This window comes from Gossypium hirsutum, chromosome A05 (genome assembly GCF_007990345.1).
Source record: "Gossypium hirsutum isolate 1008001.06 chromosome A05, Gossypium_hirsutum_v2.1, whole genome shotgun sequence".
In the NCBI taxonomy this organism is placed as follows: Eukaryota; Viridiplantae; Streptophyta; class Magnoliopsida; order Malvales; family Malvaceae; genus Gossypium; species Gossypium hirsutum.
In genome coordinates, this window is record NC_053428.1 from 98118026 (window position 1) to 98137272 (window position 19247).

Below are 19247 nucleotides of genomic sequence, written 5' to 3' on the forward strand. Positions count from 1 at the left end.
GTCGCGACTTAATACTTATCTATCCTCGCAATGTTCGTTAGATCCTTTAAGAAAGTTGATACGTGACATCTTTCAGATAATCTTTATTTACTTGAATCCTCAGGTAAAGTTTTGTTTTTTTCCGCGAACTATCAACCTTCTTCCGTTGTGCTTACTTGGACCATATTTAGACAACCGTATTATAATCCACTTTATCAAGAAATCTATTTTCTCATAACAAACTGTTCTATTTAGCAATCGAATATAATCAACACCTCCTTTCTATGATGATGTAATACAATTCAGTCATAAACAAAACAAAAACAAAAAACGTTAGTACAGAGAAAATAAATAACAAATAAAGCACCTACTTGGGTAACCACTAGGGCTTGGAATGGCTCTACCTGGGGTTGGGCTCTTAAGTTCACTATATGTGGCTCAGTTCTAGAGAAAGGGTACTTGAACCAGCAGATTCCTCGATCCTCACCCATTATAGGTTCATGTGGGTCGAGTTCAGTTCAGTTCAGGGGAATACATTTCCCTATGGCTATGCAGAGGTGAAAACCTCACGAAGACATAGGTACGGATGTATCCCGGAAGCAGTCCACTAGTCCATGCGGAGGTGAAAACCTCATGAAGGCATAGTTTCTCACTTCCACTTAAAAGGTATGACCACAACGGTCATGCAAGATGATGCAAGAATATCCTTAAAACACAACAAACAAATGACACGACATTAACAAATGCGACAAAAAGAAGCATGATTTTTCAAATCAAATTTTCAATTTTTCGACAAAAGGATAGGAAATAATCAATTTTACGGCCTGACTCTCTTATGGTCCCCAGTGGAGTTGCCAAGCTTAGAAATCATTTTTCATTTAAAAAAAAATAGGGATCGACTTTAAAAAATAAATTGTGGAGTCGCCATCGACCCTTTCCGAGGTGGGATCGGATCACCTTGAGATTGGTCATTTTAATAAAACATTTTGATTTATTAAAACAATAATTTTAGGTCTACGTAAGTCAAGAAAAAGGGTTCAGGAGTCAATTACGCACGAGAAAGGGCTAGCACCCTCGTAACGCCCAAATTTGGTACCTACTTGATTAATCAATGTCCTTATGTCTAAAATTTAAAAGATATTTTGAAATACGATTTCTTTTAAAACATTTGAATAACTCAAATTGGTCGTTAAGAATTCTCTTGTTACGAAGGAATAAAATATCACATCCAGCACATTAGGACATGACTTTTTAAACCCTCGAAACCACGACCGAGTCTTAATTTCCAAAAGCTCATGTATTTCATAATTTTAAAAGGATACTCGATCATTTGGTCTAACGAAAAACCGAAACCCAACACGTTAGGGCACGATTTCTCGGATTTCCAAACATAGAACATTGCCTTATTTTGAAGTTTAGAAAACACAGACGAAATTTTAAAGGGGATGCTTGATTATTTTGGATAAACGGAAAATCGAAACCCAGCACGTTAGAGCACGATTTCTCGAATTTCAAACTTCAAACTTCAAACATTGCCTTTGTTTTGGGAAAATTTTAAATTAACAGTTATAAAAACCGAATTAAAAATACTTGTTTGGTTTGCTTGGGGATAAAAAACAATCGATATTGAGTGAACATGGGAATTACAATCATGATGCAATAATGAGAAACCAACAAATATAGTATCGAGCGTGAAATAAAAATTCGTGGCAATAATATTACATAAATAATCATAAATAATAAGAAAACAGGAGCAAATTATGGTACATGCAATGGCAACATACCATATACCATATAAATACAAACATTAATAACCGAAGACTAAATTTAAAAGAAATTCTAAGCAAATTATACAAATGAAATATCGAGTTTTAAAATACAATAAAAAGAATAATAGGGAGGAAAGTAAATTTAAAAACATTACTATACAACAATACAAAGATTTTAAAACAAATCATAAATACAAGAAATTAAAATAAGGAGGAAAAAATATAAATAAGTAATATATTAAATAGTAATATGCAAGTGAATTTTTAAAATAAATGTCATAAAGTAAATAATTTACATGAGAATTTGAAATGTATCAAAAAAAAATTATAATAATGCATACATGAAATTTCAAAATGAATGATATATAAAAGGTTAAGTAATATGCAAAGCAATATATATACAACATTTAAATAAATAATATATGAAATGAAAAAAACCTAATATAGATAATATATATAGAAATATAATAGTATATGAGAGTGTTTGAAATAAATAAATATGCACATGAAAATTTAAATAAAAAAATATGAAATCAACCAAATAATACAAAATAATATGTTAAATAATATGCTCCTTTTTTTAAAAAAAATGAATAAAAACTTAATTGAAAAAAAGTTAAAATCAAAATGATAATTTGTAAACCAAAAAACTAAGACCAAAATGCGAGGCACGTAAATTAATAGGGACAAAAAATAAATAAACTAAATGTCCAAAATGAAATATTTAAGCGCGGATTGATTTGTAACAACGGCAAATTCCAGGGACAATTTAAAAACAAAGAAAATATAAAAAAACTTAATCAAAAGTCAGCGCGAAAGGGAAGGGACCAAACGCGCAAATCAACCATTTAAGGTGAAAAGGCGCACATCCCCCCCTCTCCCAAGCATCACCGTTTTATTATGCATAAAAAGAAACAGAAGAAACAATTGAAGTCCATTTGCCCTTTTCTGCAAAGATTAAAACAAATCCTTAACCCCCATGTTCCCTCATTTGGGGTTTCAGCCGCACCTATGCTAGAAGATCAGAGGAAGTTTCTCCCTCCAAAGGCCAACTTCGACGACAGAGGAAGAGTTGCCGATGATGGAGGAGCGAGTCAACTCAGGTATTCCTCTCTCTTTTCTCTTTTTTTTTTACACACAATTAAAAGGAATAAAATAAAATCAAAAGAACAAAACAATCGAAAAGAAAAACTGAAAACACCTTCAAGATTTGATTTGTATTCGTATTTTTGCGTCTGTTTTCGTGTGTATTCCCTTTGCTAGTGTATTCATTAAAAAAGAAACGACCCCCCATTACAATGATTTTGTTTCGGCTTTTATAGTCGAAAAGAAAAAAACAAAAATAACTTGCACTTTCTGTTACTGCTTCCCATTCTTTCGCAGGTATGGAGACGTGAGTGAAGCGGCTACATGGAGCGAACGTGAAGGCGCGAAGTACGGGCGTGGCGTGGAGGTGAAGGTCCCCTGCGGTGCCAACTGCTTTGGTTAGGGTATCCCCCTTTCTGAAACCAGAGTTTGGGTTGTTGGGCTTGTAATCGGGCCTTTTAATTTTAGTGATTTGAGTCTGTATCTTGGGCCTGCAAAATTTGGGCTCTACATTGTTCATGTAGTTAAATAATCTTGTACTTCGTTTATTAGTTAAATAATCGGTACATCTAAACGCAATATTAAGTATAAATAATATAATTCATTAACTCGACTCAATTTGACTTGAAATTTTTTGACTCGATTCAATTTGATTCGAAAAAAATTCAAATTGAGTTCGGTTGCTAAAATAGGATTTGTCAATTCGACTAACTCAAAAAATTTCGACTTAACTCGATTCGACTCGATAGAATATTCACCCCTATATAAAACCCCCTGACCACAACATCCCCCAATTCACTCAGGGCACTGCCTACTCAGGAATAATATTAGTTCATATTATGTTCATATTTACACACTAAGGAAACTTGTGTTTATCATAAGCTAGATATAATATGTGTGTTTTAAACTTGCTTTAACCTTAACCTCCACAAAATCAAACTCCAATTCAAAGCCATGTTTAATTTCATTATTTAGTTCAAGAAATCAAACAATCCAATGGAAGGAGTAAACAATGGAGGTGAAAAACACGAAATCATATACTACAAAGGATGATGATGACGTTCATCAACCTTCCACAAATCAAGCTGAAAAGTAGATCATCTTACAATATCTATATCTTGTGTTGGTATTATCTTTCTCATGTCATAATTAAAAAAAAAAGTTTTTGACGACTTTTGTATCTTCATTTTACACCATGCCATGTTTTAATTTATTTATTTAATTTTGGGTTTATGATGTATGTGATAAAGGTTGCTTATGTATTTTGTATTGTTATCACCGTTTCTTCATATATGTTAATGTATTTATTCATATAATTATATTGAGACTCATACATGTGTTGGGTTGGGTCGGTTCCGACTGAGCCTTAACAAAATTTTAGGCTCGTTCGATAGATTTGGACTTGACCCAAAAAATGGACCTAAATTTTTGTCTAAACTCGGCCCAGACTATAGATCTTAAACCCGAGCCTGACCTATATAAAAATTTCTTTTTTTATATATAAAAAATAAAAAATATAATATATCAAAAACACTAAAAATATTAAATAAATATTTCCCAACAAATTGAAAATAAATTAAATAAATCTTTATATTTAAATAACATTAAGATAGGTGCAATTTAACAAGCAAATGCATCCAAAATAATAGCAAAATTAACAACAAAACAAAAGTTATAAAATATCCAAATAATAACAACAAAATAGTATTAACATAATAGTAAAATAGTAGCAAATCAGTGAGAAAAACAATAGCAAAACAGTGGGAAAATATTTTTTTTTCAAATTCGAGTCGGGCCAGGCTTAAACAAAAAAATCCTTTACCTGAGGCGAGACTAGTTTTCTAGATGAGCCTTATTTTTTGCCCAAACTCATTTTTTGTGCTTATAATTTTACCCAAATTCCTTCACTTTTTGGAACGAACTTTCGGGCCAAACTGATTGACTTGACCCATGGACAGATCTAATTACAACATTTTTTTTTGTATTTTTGCTCGAATTCTTTATTATTATTATTTTGAATATATAAAACACAAACATGGATATGGCTACCCAAATGTAAGGCTTTTAATTTTGTTTTTAAATATATGAAAAAGATTTACAGATTAAAACATATTAACATAAAAAATATGTTCATAACCAATACTTACGTCAGAATCTAAATAACATTATGCCTAATTAGCTAGATACAAATCTGATATGTATAGTCTCGTAGGAAGAATAAATTCCTATGGTAAAATCAATGTTTATATATATATGTTCATTATTACAAATTTGAAAAAAGAATGGATGACATGTAACTCATATACTATTTCGTATCAATATTTAATAACTTTGTCTCTCTATAAAATACCAAAAAACAAAAGAATTTATCACTTATCTAGTTATATATAAAATTATTGTTTGAATTAATTTCACAAATTAATTCGACACTAAATCAGTTATGAAATCACAAAAATTTTCTTATTTTAAAAGATAATTAATATTATTATAAAAATATTTTTATCTTTTCACATAATTTTTAAATAAAATAATTAAAAATCATTATTTGAGAATCCAACCCAAAACTATTTAAAATCATATAATAAAACCCTTGTTATTTCACTATAAATAATTTGTTCACATATTTTTATAAATATATTATTTTAATGTAAATATTTTTATTCACGGTTGTGATAAAATTTTATATTTAATTAGATGATTTTATATTTGTGGTATTGCATTTGCACCCTGAAGGTTGAAAAGGACATGATGGAAGCATCTCAAAGGAATCCGGAAAAACATGAAACGCACAAAGACAGTTGGCATTTCACTTTTCGAATATGATTGGTTAAATTTTAAGATAGTCCTTGAGCTTATTAACTTTTACGGATTTAATCCATCTATTTTTATTTGTTTGAAATTGGTATTTTATTTTTCAAATTGGTTATTTTTATTTTCAGTTTTAGTCATTAATTCTGTTTAGAAGCTAAGCACAAGTTTAGCACTTAAATTTTATAGCTTTTGTCAATTTGACTCATATTTTTTTTATTAGTGCTCAATGGATTAAAATTCAAGCATCATTTTTTTCCCCAAAAAGACAAGTTTAAAAAGAGGGGGAAAAAGCATTTAGCACCACAACACAATGAATATATATCTCAACTATTATTTAAGCTTTTAATTGAATAGGTAACACATAAAAAATATTAATATGTGAATATTTTTGTTTTTTTAAACAAAATGTTATTATGATGTCATTTGTATTTAGGATTCTATAATCTCTAAAGCTTTAACTTTATTCTTTCAAGTAAAGCATTATTTAATGTTTATATAATTATTATATAAATAGTTTTTTTACGTAATTTTTTACCTATATTGTGAGTATATCATAATCTAACATAATACATATTCTTCTTTTGCTTTTATCAATCTTTGTTTTCTCCCTTTTGCAAACTCCAACGCCCACTCTCACTTTTTCTATATAAAAAAGTAGGAATCTTCAACTTCAACTTCAATTATTAGTTCTTTTTAATATACTTGTTACAACCTTGTCATATCATCTCTTAAGAACCACCTGACACTTGCACATGAAGATAAAATTGATGAAGCTTGGCCTTGCGGCCTCACTAGGAGAATTGTATTAGCCTTACTTCACCAAAACACCTATGTCATATAGAGTTAGCCCGTACACTCTCCAGAAGATATATAGGAAAAAGCAATTGCTAGTATTTATCAATTCATTACCTCCTTAGGCTTGATGACACTCTGTCCAATTATCTCACAATGTCTCCTTGTATTGACTCCAACAATGATCCTAATTGACATCCGCCACTCTACCCTTCACACCTATAAAATAGAGTGCTTGATAGCTAACACTCAGGCCAAGCCAACCTCTATAAGTACCACCCTTTATCACTGAATCAAGAGAGACAAGAGAAGCAGTGGCGGAGCCAGGGGCTCCTAAATTTTTTTTCCATTTAGACATTTTATAATTTATGAAAAATTAGTAATAGTAAAATTACACTTTGATCCCCTCAAAAATAATAAAAATATGATTTAATCCTTTAAAAATTATAAAGATATAGACTATTAAAATGGTAAATTATATTTTTACTATTATAAAAATATACAATTTAATCCCGTCCCCCCCAAAAAAATTTTCTAGCTTCGCTATTGAAGATAAAGAGAACTTAATTACTCCATCTACAATAACCTTGCTCAAACATCATCCCAACTAAAAAAAACCACCATTCTTAGCGGCATTTTGCACCACCTATGATGTGAACCATCACAACTATCCATACAGTTCGATTGAAGGTGGAGTTGTGCGCATGAAAAATGATTCATCTAGAAAGGTAATTAGTATTGGTACTGCTAAAATTAAAATGCACGATGGGACGATTAAGACACTCTCAGATGTCAGGTATGTACCTGATTTACGAAAAAAAACCTCATCTCCTTGAGTATTTTAGACTCGAAAGGACGCTGAATCAACATTGAGTCGAGCGACATTAAGGTATCTCGTGGAGCTCTTATTTTGTTAAAAGGTAAAATGACTGATAGTCTTTATATTCTGGAAGGTTCTATAATAACTGGTGAAATTGGACTTCCCTCGTCCGTTACGGAGTTGAAGTCAACTCGTTTGGAGTGGAGGCAACTTGGTAATAGGAGGGAAAGATATATGACCATTTCATTGAAGAGAGATTCTCTTTTGGATGCAGGTTTTGAAAAGTTAGGGCACTGTGTTCGTGAAAATCAAATCTGAGTTAGTTTTGATTTGACAGTGAACAAGTCGAAGGCTAGAAGTCTTCCAATTTCTAAGCACAGATTCGACTCAGTTAATTTCCTACATCATTCAAGATAGGCCCATGGGCTTTGACAAAGATGGCGTTGTGGAAATATGAGTCAAGGTGGAGATTTGTTTAGTATGACTCCTATTCCAGTCAAATTTGTGAAATAATCTTCCAGTTAAACTCTGTTTATTTGTTTCAATCAAACTCTGGTTAGTTTAGATTATTTTATTATTATTTGACCTATAAATTTAGCCTATAAATAGGCTTTTTTACTACTTTAGAAAATAAACCCATTAGATATTAGAACTCATAACACTTTTACAGAATTTTGTGTTGACGTTTTGAGGATTCTTAGTTTTCGGGTTTTCAGGATATAGTTTTTTATCTCTGTCTTTTGTACCTTTCGTTCTTTTACCATTATAGTGGAATTATCTTTACCCTTGGTTTTTTTATCCTCTTTGAAGGAATTTTTTCACGTTAAATTTGTGTGTTCAATTTCTCAATTTCTTCCGCTATTTTTACTTATTTGTTGCTTAACCGAGTCGATTCCCAACATCACCTTTATTTATTATTCTTAAGTTATAACATGTTAAATTATTTATTACTCTTTAATAATTTATTTATGAGTTTTTGTTAAAAAAATATTTAATGAGTGCAAAATAAAAGTAGAAATATTTGAAAATAAATTGAAGTTTGCCATAAACATTTCAAAGTATTTGCTTTTCTATTTTTTTTTATGTTTAAAAATTGCCAAAAAAAATTAAATGTTTTTAACACAAAGACAATCTTAATTAAAAAATAATAATTTTGTAAACATATACCCATAAACACTTTAATAGATTCAAAAGTTAAAACTATTTAAAAAAGTTATTTTAACATTTTCAATATTTTGAAAATATTTTTAATTAACATATTTGAAATTTTAAATTAAATTATTTTTAAAGATGTTTTGTACATTAATTTTTTTAACAGTATTAAAAAAAACTTTTTAACAGATTAAGTTTTAACTTGATTGGCATGAACACTGTTTTCAATGTAGGAGAATGTAAGGTTGAGTGTGCGGAAGTGTAACGCCCCCGTACCCAAGACCATCACAGGAGTCGAGCACGACGTGTTAACGGACTTAATTCATAAATTAAACAGCTCAAACAATTTATTTTTAAAATTTCCAAACAAGCTGGCTAACTGCATCACAGTCGCTTAAAAATTCATATCTCGAGTTCCGAAACTCGAAATTAAGATCTATAAATTTTTCCTGAAACTAGACTCATATATATATCTACTAAAGTTTTTCTAGAATTATTGGTAAAGCCAGTTAGTACAGTTTATTAGTTAAAGTCTCCCCTATTTTAGGGTTTGGCTACTCTGACTCCTGTGCACTAAGAATAAAATTTCTTTCTTTACAGAAGTCCAATGACTATGATGTTTGTTTCACTTAAAAATAGACTCAATAAAGAATGCATACATATAAATTATGAGTACTAATTATTTTTAAAAAAATTATGGTGAATTTCTAAAGTCATAATAGGGAATCCAGAAATTGCTCTGAACCTATTTTGTTTCTTCCACATGAAAATAGATTCATTAAGATTCAATTCAATATTTTATTCATCATCTAATTCTATCTATACTATTTTTAGTGATTTTTCAAACTCACATCACTGCTGCCCTGTGATTCTGTTTTATAGCCAATTTCACCATTTTATGGATTTCCATAGATTAGTTAGCACATAAAGCATACGTGTTATCAAATATAATCTCGATTAGCCACTCCAATAGCTAATCATTCTCAAACATTTCCATGCCATCCATGAGCTATATCATAAGATTATATACACAAAAGGATTATAATGCTATACATGCCATATTCTCAAAATATGCAAGCCACCATACCGAGATGGTCCGTTGATAGTGTGAGCGTGCCACCGACCGTCCTGATCTCCAAACCGGCTTGTCAAAACTACAAGGAATGGAAGGGAAGGAGTAAGCATAAATGCTTAGTAAGTTCACATGCAAATAACAAATAACTTAACAAAGCAATTATACCAACATTAGCATAATATCACCAAAACATATATCTTATTTTTATTCATCATTCATCGTCTTACTACATTATTGTTGTCGTATCAAGTCTCAACCCGAGGGTTAAGTACATACCTGTCCAAAGTGCTCATTCCACAACACTTACCAATACGTCACTTGCATCTTGAGTATTCTTCCATTTCACTAGAATTTTACCCGTTGAACACATCAGAATATAACTCGGATACATGGAAAGTTTGCACATAAGTGCCACATATGTAGCCAAGCTACCATGTAACCCGCCCATAAGCGAACTCGGACTCAACTCAACGAGTTCGGATGCCTAGTTACATCTCACGAACTCGGACTCAACTCAACGAGTTCGGGCATTCGCATCCATAAGTGAACTCAGACTCAACTCAATGAGTTCGGATGCCTAGTTACATCTCACGAACTCGGACTCAACTCAACGAGTTCGGACGTTCGCATCCATAAGTGAACTTGGACTCAACTCAACGAGTTCAGATGCTCAAATATCTTAATCTATTCCTAAGGTTCAATGGGACTTTCCTCATTCGTACTCCTTTACCACTCTCCTTGGAATACCCATGACGATACTTCGGTAGTCTTTCACATTTTTCACATAATTCATAAAATTTTTGCATATTGCCCAACAATGACCACAAAGTATAGAATTGCATGATAACAATCATAATATCGTATAAATAGCATTAAATGATTTAAAATAATGGTTATATTACAATATTTACATTTGAACTTACCTTGTATGCGAAAATGGTCATTTTTACCATTTTGTCCACAACTTGGTATTTTACCGATTTTAGCCCGAATTTTGATTTTCCTTGCTCTATCATTTCAAATATAGCCTAACTAGGACTCATATTATTCAAATCAACCCAAAATCATATTTTGGAAAAATTACAATTTTGCCCCTAAACTTTCACATATTTACACTTTTACCTCAAATCTCGTAAATTAAACTTCATCCTATTTTCTTATGTTTTATGATATGCTGATCATTTTTCCCTTCTACAGCAACATCCAATTCTCACACTAACATGTACTTATGAACATTAGGTATTTTTACCGATTATGTCATTTTAGTTGTTTTTACGTAAAATCACTTAGCAAAAGTTGTTAACACAATCTCAAGCTTCATATTCTACCATAAAACATCAAAATTCATGCATATCATTCATGGGTAAATTTTTAAATATAAACCCTAGCTCAAAATATTGGTAGAAACAGGTAAACCGAGCTACAAGGATTTCAAAAATGTAAAAAACATTAAAAACGGGCATAGAAATCACTTACAATCAAGGCTTAAAAATGTTGAAACCCTAGCTATGGTGGAGAGCCATATTTGGCAGCAACTTATGGAGAAGATGATCATTTTTGTGTTATTTTTCCCATTTTATTTCATTTAATATCAAAATGACCAAAATGCCCTTCTTATTAAACTTTCAAAAATTCCATTCATGTCCAATTTTTGTCCATAAACTTAGAAATTGGTCAAATTGCTATTTAAGCCCTCCTAATTAATATTTCAAAGCAATTTCATACTAGAAACTTCTAGAATGCAAATTTTGTAACTTATTCAATTTAGTCCCTAACTTCAAATTAAGCACTTTATGCATAGAATTTCTTCACGAAATTTTCACACAATTATACAATCATATCATAGACCTCAAAATAATCATAAAATAATTATTTCTATATTGGATTTGTGGTCCCAAAATCACTATTCCGATTAGGCCCTAATTCGGGATATCACATGAAGCGCATTATCCTCCTATTTATGAGTTGGAGAGGGAAAATTAATAGTCTTAGGCATTGTGTCAGAAAACAAAGATATTTTAGAACTTTTTAAATTATTTCAAATAAAATAAAATTGTTCAAATAAAATAAAAATAAAACATTTTAACAAACATATTTTAGAACAACTTTAAAACTTTTTTGAAATTATTAAAAAATTTCTTAAATGTATAAAAAGTGATTAAAAAGGTTAAAAACATACTACAATTTTTTTAATTAAAAATGTATAGAAATTTAAAACTATTAACATCATATTTTCAAATTATTTAAAACCATTTATATTTATATATATTTTTTCAATATAATAGTTTCTTTTCAAAAAACGAAATAAAATTTAAAAATCTATATAAAATGAATTTAGAATATTATATAAATAATTGGAATAAAATTTAAGCAGTTTATATATTATTTATACAAACATTTTATTTTTTAAAAAAAAAGTTAAACTAATATATATTTAAAACACGATTATAAAAAAATTAAATAATATTTAATTGATAGTATCTGTCCATTTATCCCATTGCTATCCGAATTAGTTGTATAATATTCAATCATTTGGTTTGAATATTTAATTATGGAAATATGATGTAGAATATGATCTCATTAAGGGCAATGAAAATGGTAGAATGATATTTTGTGTTATAGAAAAATTAATAAAACAATAAATAAAAGAGGATGAAAATACGAGAGAATTTCATTATTTTACTTATAGGGTACTATTTATAAGCTCCTTTACATTCAATTAATAAATGTATTACATTTAATGAATTAAAGTTTCTTAATTACTCTATTTAATAATCTCCTGATTATAAATTAAGTAAAGAGTTTTATCTCATTACTTTAATATGCTTAAAGGGGGTTATGACATCTATTTAATTTACAACACTCCCCTTTGGATGTCTTTTAAATAAGAATGTGCCTCATTAAAACCTTTATTAGAAAAAACCCTGTGGGATAAAAACCTAATGAAGGAAAAAGAGTACACAATCTCCTATTACAAGTTGCCTCGTTAAAAACCTTTACCAGGAAAACCCAGTGGGACAAAACCTTGGTTAAAGGAAAAGAGTACAACATGTTTTAGACTCCCCCTAATAGCGACATCACATTATATTTTTGAGTCGACGCATTCCAATCTTGTTTCGTAGTCTTTTAAATGTTGAAGTTGGCAATGCCTTGGTAAAAAGGTCTGCTAAATTATCACTAGAACGAATTTGTTGAACTTCTATGTCACCTGTCTTCTCAAGATCATGAGTGAAGAATAATTTTGGTGAAATATGTTTCGTTCTGTCACCTTTGATATAACCACCTTTTAATTGAGTTATACATGCTGCATTATCTTCGTATAAGATAGTTGGCATATTTTCCTGTAAAGGCAAATTACATATCTTCTGGATAAGTTGGGTTAATAACCTTAGCCAAATACACTATCGGCTTGCCTCATGCATTGCAATTATTTCAGCATGATTTGAAGAGGCAGCAGCTAATGTTTGCTTTGTCGAACACCATGATATGGCAATACCTCCACATGTAAATAAATATCCCGTTTGAGATCGACTTTTATGTGGATCCGATATATATCCAGCATCAGAATAACCAACTAATAGGGATTTTGAATCATTTGAATAAAATAACCCCATATCAATGGTCCCTCTAAGATATCTAAATACATGTTTAATTCCATTCCAATGTCTACGTGTTGGAGAAGAACTAAATCTTGCTAACAAGTTTATAGCAAAAGTTATATCAGGCCTTGTGTTATTTGCAAGATACATCAATGCTCCTATGGCACTTAGCTATGGTACTTCAGGACCAAGAAACTCTTCATCATTCTCACAAGGACGAAATTGATCTTTATTCACATCTAATGATAGTACAACCATCGGGGTACTCAATGGATGTGCTTTATCCATATAAAATTTATTTAAGATCTTTTTCGTATAAGTTGACTGATGGACATGAATTCCATCTTTTAAATGCTCGATCTGCAGGCCAAGAAAAATTTTGTTTTTCCGAGATCTTTCATCTCAAATTCTTTCTTTAAATAATTTATTGCATTTTGAAGCTCTTCAGGAGTTCCAATAATATTTAGATCATTAACATAAATAGCAATTATCACAAAGTTTGATTCAAACCTTTTTATAAAAGCACATGGGCAGATTGGATCGTTTTTATAACCTTCTTTTAACAAATATTCACTAAGACGATTGTACCACATACGCCCAGATTGTTTTAATCCATATAAACTTTTTTTTAATCTGATTGAGCAATTTTCCCGGGAAACTCTATATCCTGCAGGGATTTTAAATCCTTCTGGGACTTTCATATAAATTTCACTATCAAGTGTACTATACAAATAGGCTGTAACAACATCCATTAGACGCATGTCAAGTTTTTCACGTACTGCCAAACTAATAAGGTATCTAAACGTGATTGCATCCACCACAAGAGAATATGTCTCTTTATAATCAATACCGGGCCTTTGCGAAAATCCTTGTGCTACAAGTTGTGATTTATATGTTACGACTTCATTTTTATCATTTCGTTTTCCCACAAATATCCATTTATATCCTACCGGCTTTACATATTTAGGTGTTTGGACTATAGGTCCAAAAACCTCACGTTTAGAAAGTGAATTTAATTCTGCTTGAATTGCGTCTTTCCATTTTGGCCAATCTTTTCTATTTCTACATTCCTCAATAGATTTAAGCTCAAGATCCTCATTTTCTTTTGTTATTTCAATAGCAACATTATAAGCAAAATTGTTGTCGGCAACTATATTTTTTCGGTTCCATCTTTTTCCTGAAGTAACATAACTTATTGAGATTTCTTCGTTATCACCATTTTCAGGTACCTGAACCTCTTCTGGGGTTTTTTAATTAGTTATATCTTGGGCCTTTTCTGGGGCACTTGCCTCCACAATATTACCATATTGAATAATTGATCCTTTCCTTTTACGAGGATTTTTATATTTGGAACCGATTGGCCTTCCACGCTGTAACACCCCAAACTCGGCCCAGACATTATGGTCGAATCTGATGTGCCACATTGAAGTTAAAAACCCATGTTTCATTTTAGTGCTTTAAAAATCGACTTTTGTTAAGCTAACAAAGTGAATGGGAGCTGGGCACCAGGTAGGAATCCGTAACAGAGGAGGTGAGCCATGAAGGCTGCTTAAGTACCAAGCTCTTCTAATGGATCCAATCCTAGACATGCCCACAACCATTGCCACACTTGGTTAAATCGAGTTGTAATTTATTTAAGTTGAAATCTTTGATAAATCGGATAATCGTGGCGTGGTGTTATTTTGAAAACAATTATCATTTTGAAAACACGTCCTAAGTCTAGCCCATTTATTAACAAACATATTAAAGTTATTAAAAATAAAATAATCCCAGAAAAATAATTAAAATGGCCTTATTACAACCCAAAACCAAACAATAATATTAATAAGATAAAACTTATAAAGAAATAAATCGGCTACTTATTGCAATTAAAAGAAACAGAAACAGTAGTGTGGCCATCTCCGAGTCCCTCACAGCTCCAAACCATCTAAGCTTAGGGATTACCTGCACAGTTAGAAACGGGGTGAGTTTACGAAAACTCAGTGTGTAATCCCAATAACAAACAAACAGTGAAAACACAGTATCAGTACAATCTGGGTCAAAGCCCTATTTAGTCTTGACATATACTGGGCTGAAGCCTTTCATTTAATGATTACTGCACCGAGGCCTTTTCATAAATCATATCACTGGGCCAAAGCCTTTTCATAAATCATTTCACTGGGTCGAAGCCTTTACTGTAAACGGTATGGCCCATAGGTCAATTTCAATATCACATGTAATGTCAATGGATGTATGCAAGCCCATTTCAATATCACGTGAAATACCAATGAATGTATGCAAGCCCATTTGGGGAGACTACTCAACCCACCATCCGCTACTCTCCACTCGTACCAACCAACACACCATGTGGGGAATAACTCAACCCACCCAACCAACACACCACTGGTAGCATAGCTGCTTTATCATATATCTGGTGGCCTAGCCTCTTTAATAACTAGGGCAAACTTTTCGATAAACTGGGGCATAAGCCCTTTTCAATAAACTGGGGCATAAACCCTTTTCGGTAAACTGGGGCATAAGCCCTTTTCAATAAACTGGGGCATAAGCCCTTTTCGGTAAACTGGGGCATAAGCCATTTTGCACTTCCTCCATCCATATAAAAACCCAACCCAATGCAATATGTCATGTATGCAGAATGTCATGCCCATATTTGAATTAAACAATCACAGTCAAGTCATTCATATCACCAACATATATTCACAATCAAATCCGTCAACCACACAGTCCAAGTCAGTCACTTGCCCACAAGGGCACAACAGTCATTTTTCACATTATAAGGGTATTGTCGTAATTTTACCAAATATCAGGGTTTTTCATGTTCATTACAATTATCAATATTTCCAAGTGTTTAAACAATGATATTTAACCCACTTTATCAAATTTGAGCTTTTGGGCCCAAAACCCGTAATGGGCCCTACGAATGCTGATTTAGCCTACTGAACCCAAGATTTCTCCAACACTTCTCAAAGCCATTAACCACTAAAGCAAACATTTAATTGTTTCATTTCATTGCACAATTAAATACCTATATACAACCTCCTTACGGACCCCCACTCAAGGCCCAATACTTCTAAGCCCAAATTTGGGGTGTTACAATTCTACCCCCTTAAAGAAATTTCGTCCTCAAAATTTTCCACTCTCAGACTACACCACCACATTTCCGCTGCGCACTCTGATACGAATAATACTAACATACACCCAAAACATTTATCCATCGGAGTGGATAGATTTCACATGCAAACAATTTCTACATTTCCAGAACACACACCAAATAAATACTAAATCTAAATTCAAGCGTTACAGTTTACTCTTAACTAGTGAGTTTCAGTATAGTGCTACTATCTATAGTGGTTTCTCAATATAGCATTTTAATCTATAACAGTAACAGAGTTAGAGAACTTACAGATTTAGTGCCGGAGACTCGGTGTGCCACACCTCCAGTAACTTCTTTTCAGAAACAAGTCAAGTTTCGTTGAGAGATTTCAAAACAAAATTTTAGAAAAACCCTTTTCCAACCCCAATTTCGGAAAAAAAAGAAAAAAATAACAATAATTTTCTGCTACTCATACCACAGTCGAGTTTTCCAACCTGGCTCTGATACCATTAAATGTAACACCCCAAACCCGGCCCAGACATGATGGCCGAATCTGATGTGCCACATTGAAGTTAAAAACCCACGTTTCGTTTTAGTGCTTTAAAAATCGACTTTTGTTAAGCTAACAGAGTGAATGGGAGCTGGGCACCAGGTAGGAATCCGTAACAGAAGAGGTGAGCCATGAAGGCTGCTTAAGTACCAAACTCTTCTAATGGATCCAATCCTAGACATGCCCACAACCATTGCCACACTTGGTTAAATCGAGTTGTAATTTATTTAAGTTGAAATCTTTGATAAATCGGATAATCGTGGCGTGGTGTTATTTTGAAAACAATTATCATTTTGAAAACACGTCCTAAGTCTAGCCCATTTATTAACAAACAGATTAAAGTTATTAAAAATAAAATAATCCCAGAAAAATAATTAAAATGGCCTTATTACAACCCAAAACCAAACAATAATATTAATAAGATAAAACTTATAAAGAAATAAATCGGCTACTTATTGCAATTAAAAGAAACAGAAACAGTAGTGTGGCCATCTTCGAGTCCCTCGCAGCTCCAAACCATCTAAGCTTAGGAATTACCTGTACAGTTAGAAACGGGGTGAGTTTACGAAAACTCAGTGTGTAATCCCAATAACAAACAAACAGTGAAAACACAGTATCAGTACAATCTAAGTCAAAGCCCTATTTAGTCTTGACATATACTGGGCCGAAGCCTTTCGTTTAACGATTATTGCGCCGAAGCCTTTTCATAAATCATATCACTGGGCCAAAGCCTTTTCATAAATCATTTCACTGGGCCGAAGCCTTTACTGTAAACGGTATGGCCCATAGGCCAATTTCAATATCATATGTAATGTCAATGGATGTATGCAAGCCCATTTCAATATCACGTGAAATACCAATGAATGTATGCAAGCCCATTTGGGGAGACTACTCAACCCACCATCCGCTACTCTCTACCCGTACTAACCAACACATCATGTGGGGAATAACTCAACCCACCCAACCAACACACCACTGGTAGCATAGCTGCTTTATCATATATCTGGAGGCCTAGCCTCTTTAATAACTGGGGCAAAGCCCTTTTCGGTAAACTGGGGCATAAGCCCTTTTCAATAAACTGGGGCATAAGCCCTTTTCGGTAAACTGGGGCATAAGCCCTTTTGCACTTCCTCCATCCATATAAAAACCCAACCCAATGCAACATGTCATGTATGCAGAATGTCATGCCCATATTTGAATTAAACAATCACAGTCAAGTCATTCATATCACCAACATATATTCACAATCAAATCCGTCAACCACACAGTCCAAGTCAGTCACTTGCCCACAAGGGCACAACAGTCATTTTTCACATTATAAGGGTATTGTCGTAATTTTACCAAATATCAGGGTTTTCCATGTTCATTACAATTATCAATATTTCCGAGTGTTTAAACAATGATCTTTAACCCACTTTATCAAATTCGGGCCTTTAGGCCCAAAACCCCTAATGGGGCCCTATGAATGCTGATTTAGCATACTTAACCCAAATTTTACAACAATGCTAACCGTGTTAACGTGCAACTTTTCCAAATTCCATTTTCTATCAATTCTACCCAAATGGGTCCGAAAGCCCATTGGGCCCAATTTCAAACCATTGAGGCCCAACTTACCATCGTTCACAAAATTGAGTTCTTACCTGTTCCATCGATCCAAACACCGATCTTATCGTATTTATCGTATCTATACCCAAATACAACTTTACAAGTTCCCGAAATACCGGTATTTTAGCATTTCGGCTTTTCAGCAAATATTAATCTAAGCTATTACGAGGGTTAGTACACACCTGTTACGGGTTGAAGTTGAAACGTTTCCAAAATCAATCGCCTATGATAACCACCACCTGTCACTCAAACTTAACTAATCCAATATCAATATATGTAAATCCTACGCATATCTGTCATACGGAACATAAGGGCATATTCGTCATTTTACCATACAAGGGTATTACAGTCACTTTACCCTACAGGGGCTTTACGGTCAGTTTACCCTATAAGGGCTTTACGGTCTTTTTACCTAATAGGGGTATTTTAGTCATTTCATCCTACAAGGGTGTTTTGGTAAATCTACAAACCAATGGTATTTTAGTAATTTTGTAAATCAATGGTATTTCTATAATTTTTAGAAAGTCAAGGGTATTTTTGTAACTTTGTAAATAAGGAGTATTTTGGTAATTTTACAAATTGAGGGTATTTTGGTAATTTCACAAACCAAAGGTATTTTGGTAATTTTACAAACTAGGGGTATTTTGGTAATTTTACAAACTAAGGGTATTTTAGTAATTTTGTAAATCGAGGGTAAAACAGTAATTCTGTAAATCAATGGTAAAACAACAATTCTATAAATCGAGGGTAAAACGGTAATTCTATAAATCGAGGGTAAAACGGTAATTCTGTAAGTCAAGGGAAAAACAATAATTATGTAAATCGGGGGTAAAACGGTAATTATGTAAATCAGGAGTAAAACGGTAATTCTGTAAGTCGAGGATAAAACGATAATTATGTAAATCAAGGGTAAAA

The 19247-nt window shown here is 32.3% G+C and overlaps 1 protein-coding gene across 1 annotated transcript; it reads left to right on the plus strand.

Annotated features, from left to right (window-relative positions):
- Positions 1-2630: 2630 nt before the first annotated feature.
- Positions 2631-3447, plus strand: LOC107961479 (uncharacterized). Its single transcript, XM_041114217.1, has 2 exons — positions 2631-2851; positions 3132-3447. Exons 1-2 carry the CDS (start codon positions 2649-2651, stop codon positions 3235-3237), a joined length of 309 nt encoding a protein of 102 aa, XP_040970151.1. The 5' UTR covers positions 2631-2648; the 3' UTR covers positions 3238-3447.
- Positions 3448-19247: the final 15800 nt, after the last annotated feature.

What these genes read in the sequence shown, in the direction of transcription:
- LOC107961479 (XM_041114217.1), top strand. Translation starts at nt 2,649, where the DNA reads ATGCATAAAAAGAAACAGAAGAAACAATTGAAGTCCATTTGCCCTTTT. An exon ending in GGAGGAGCGAGTCAACTCAG is followed by an intron (nt 2,852 to 3,131) that starts GTATTCCTCTCT and finishes ATTCTTTCGCAG; the next exon opens with GTATGGAGACGTGAGTGAAG.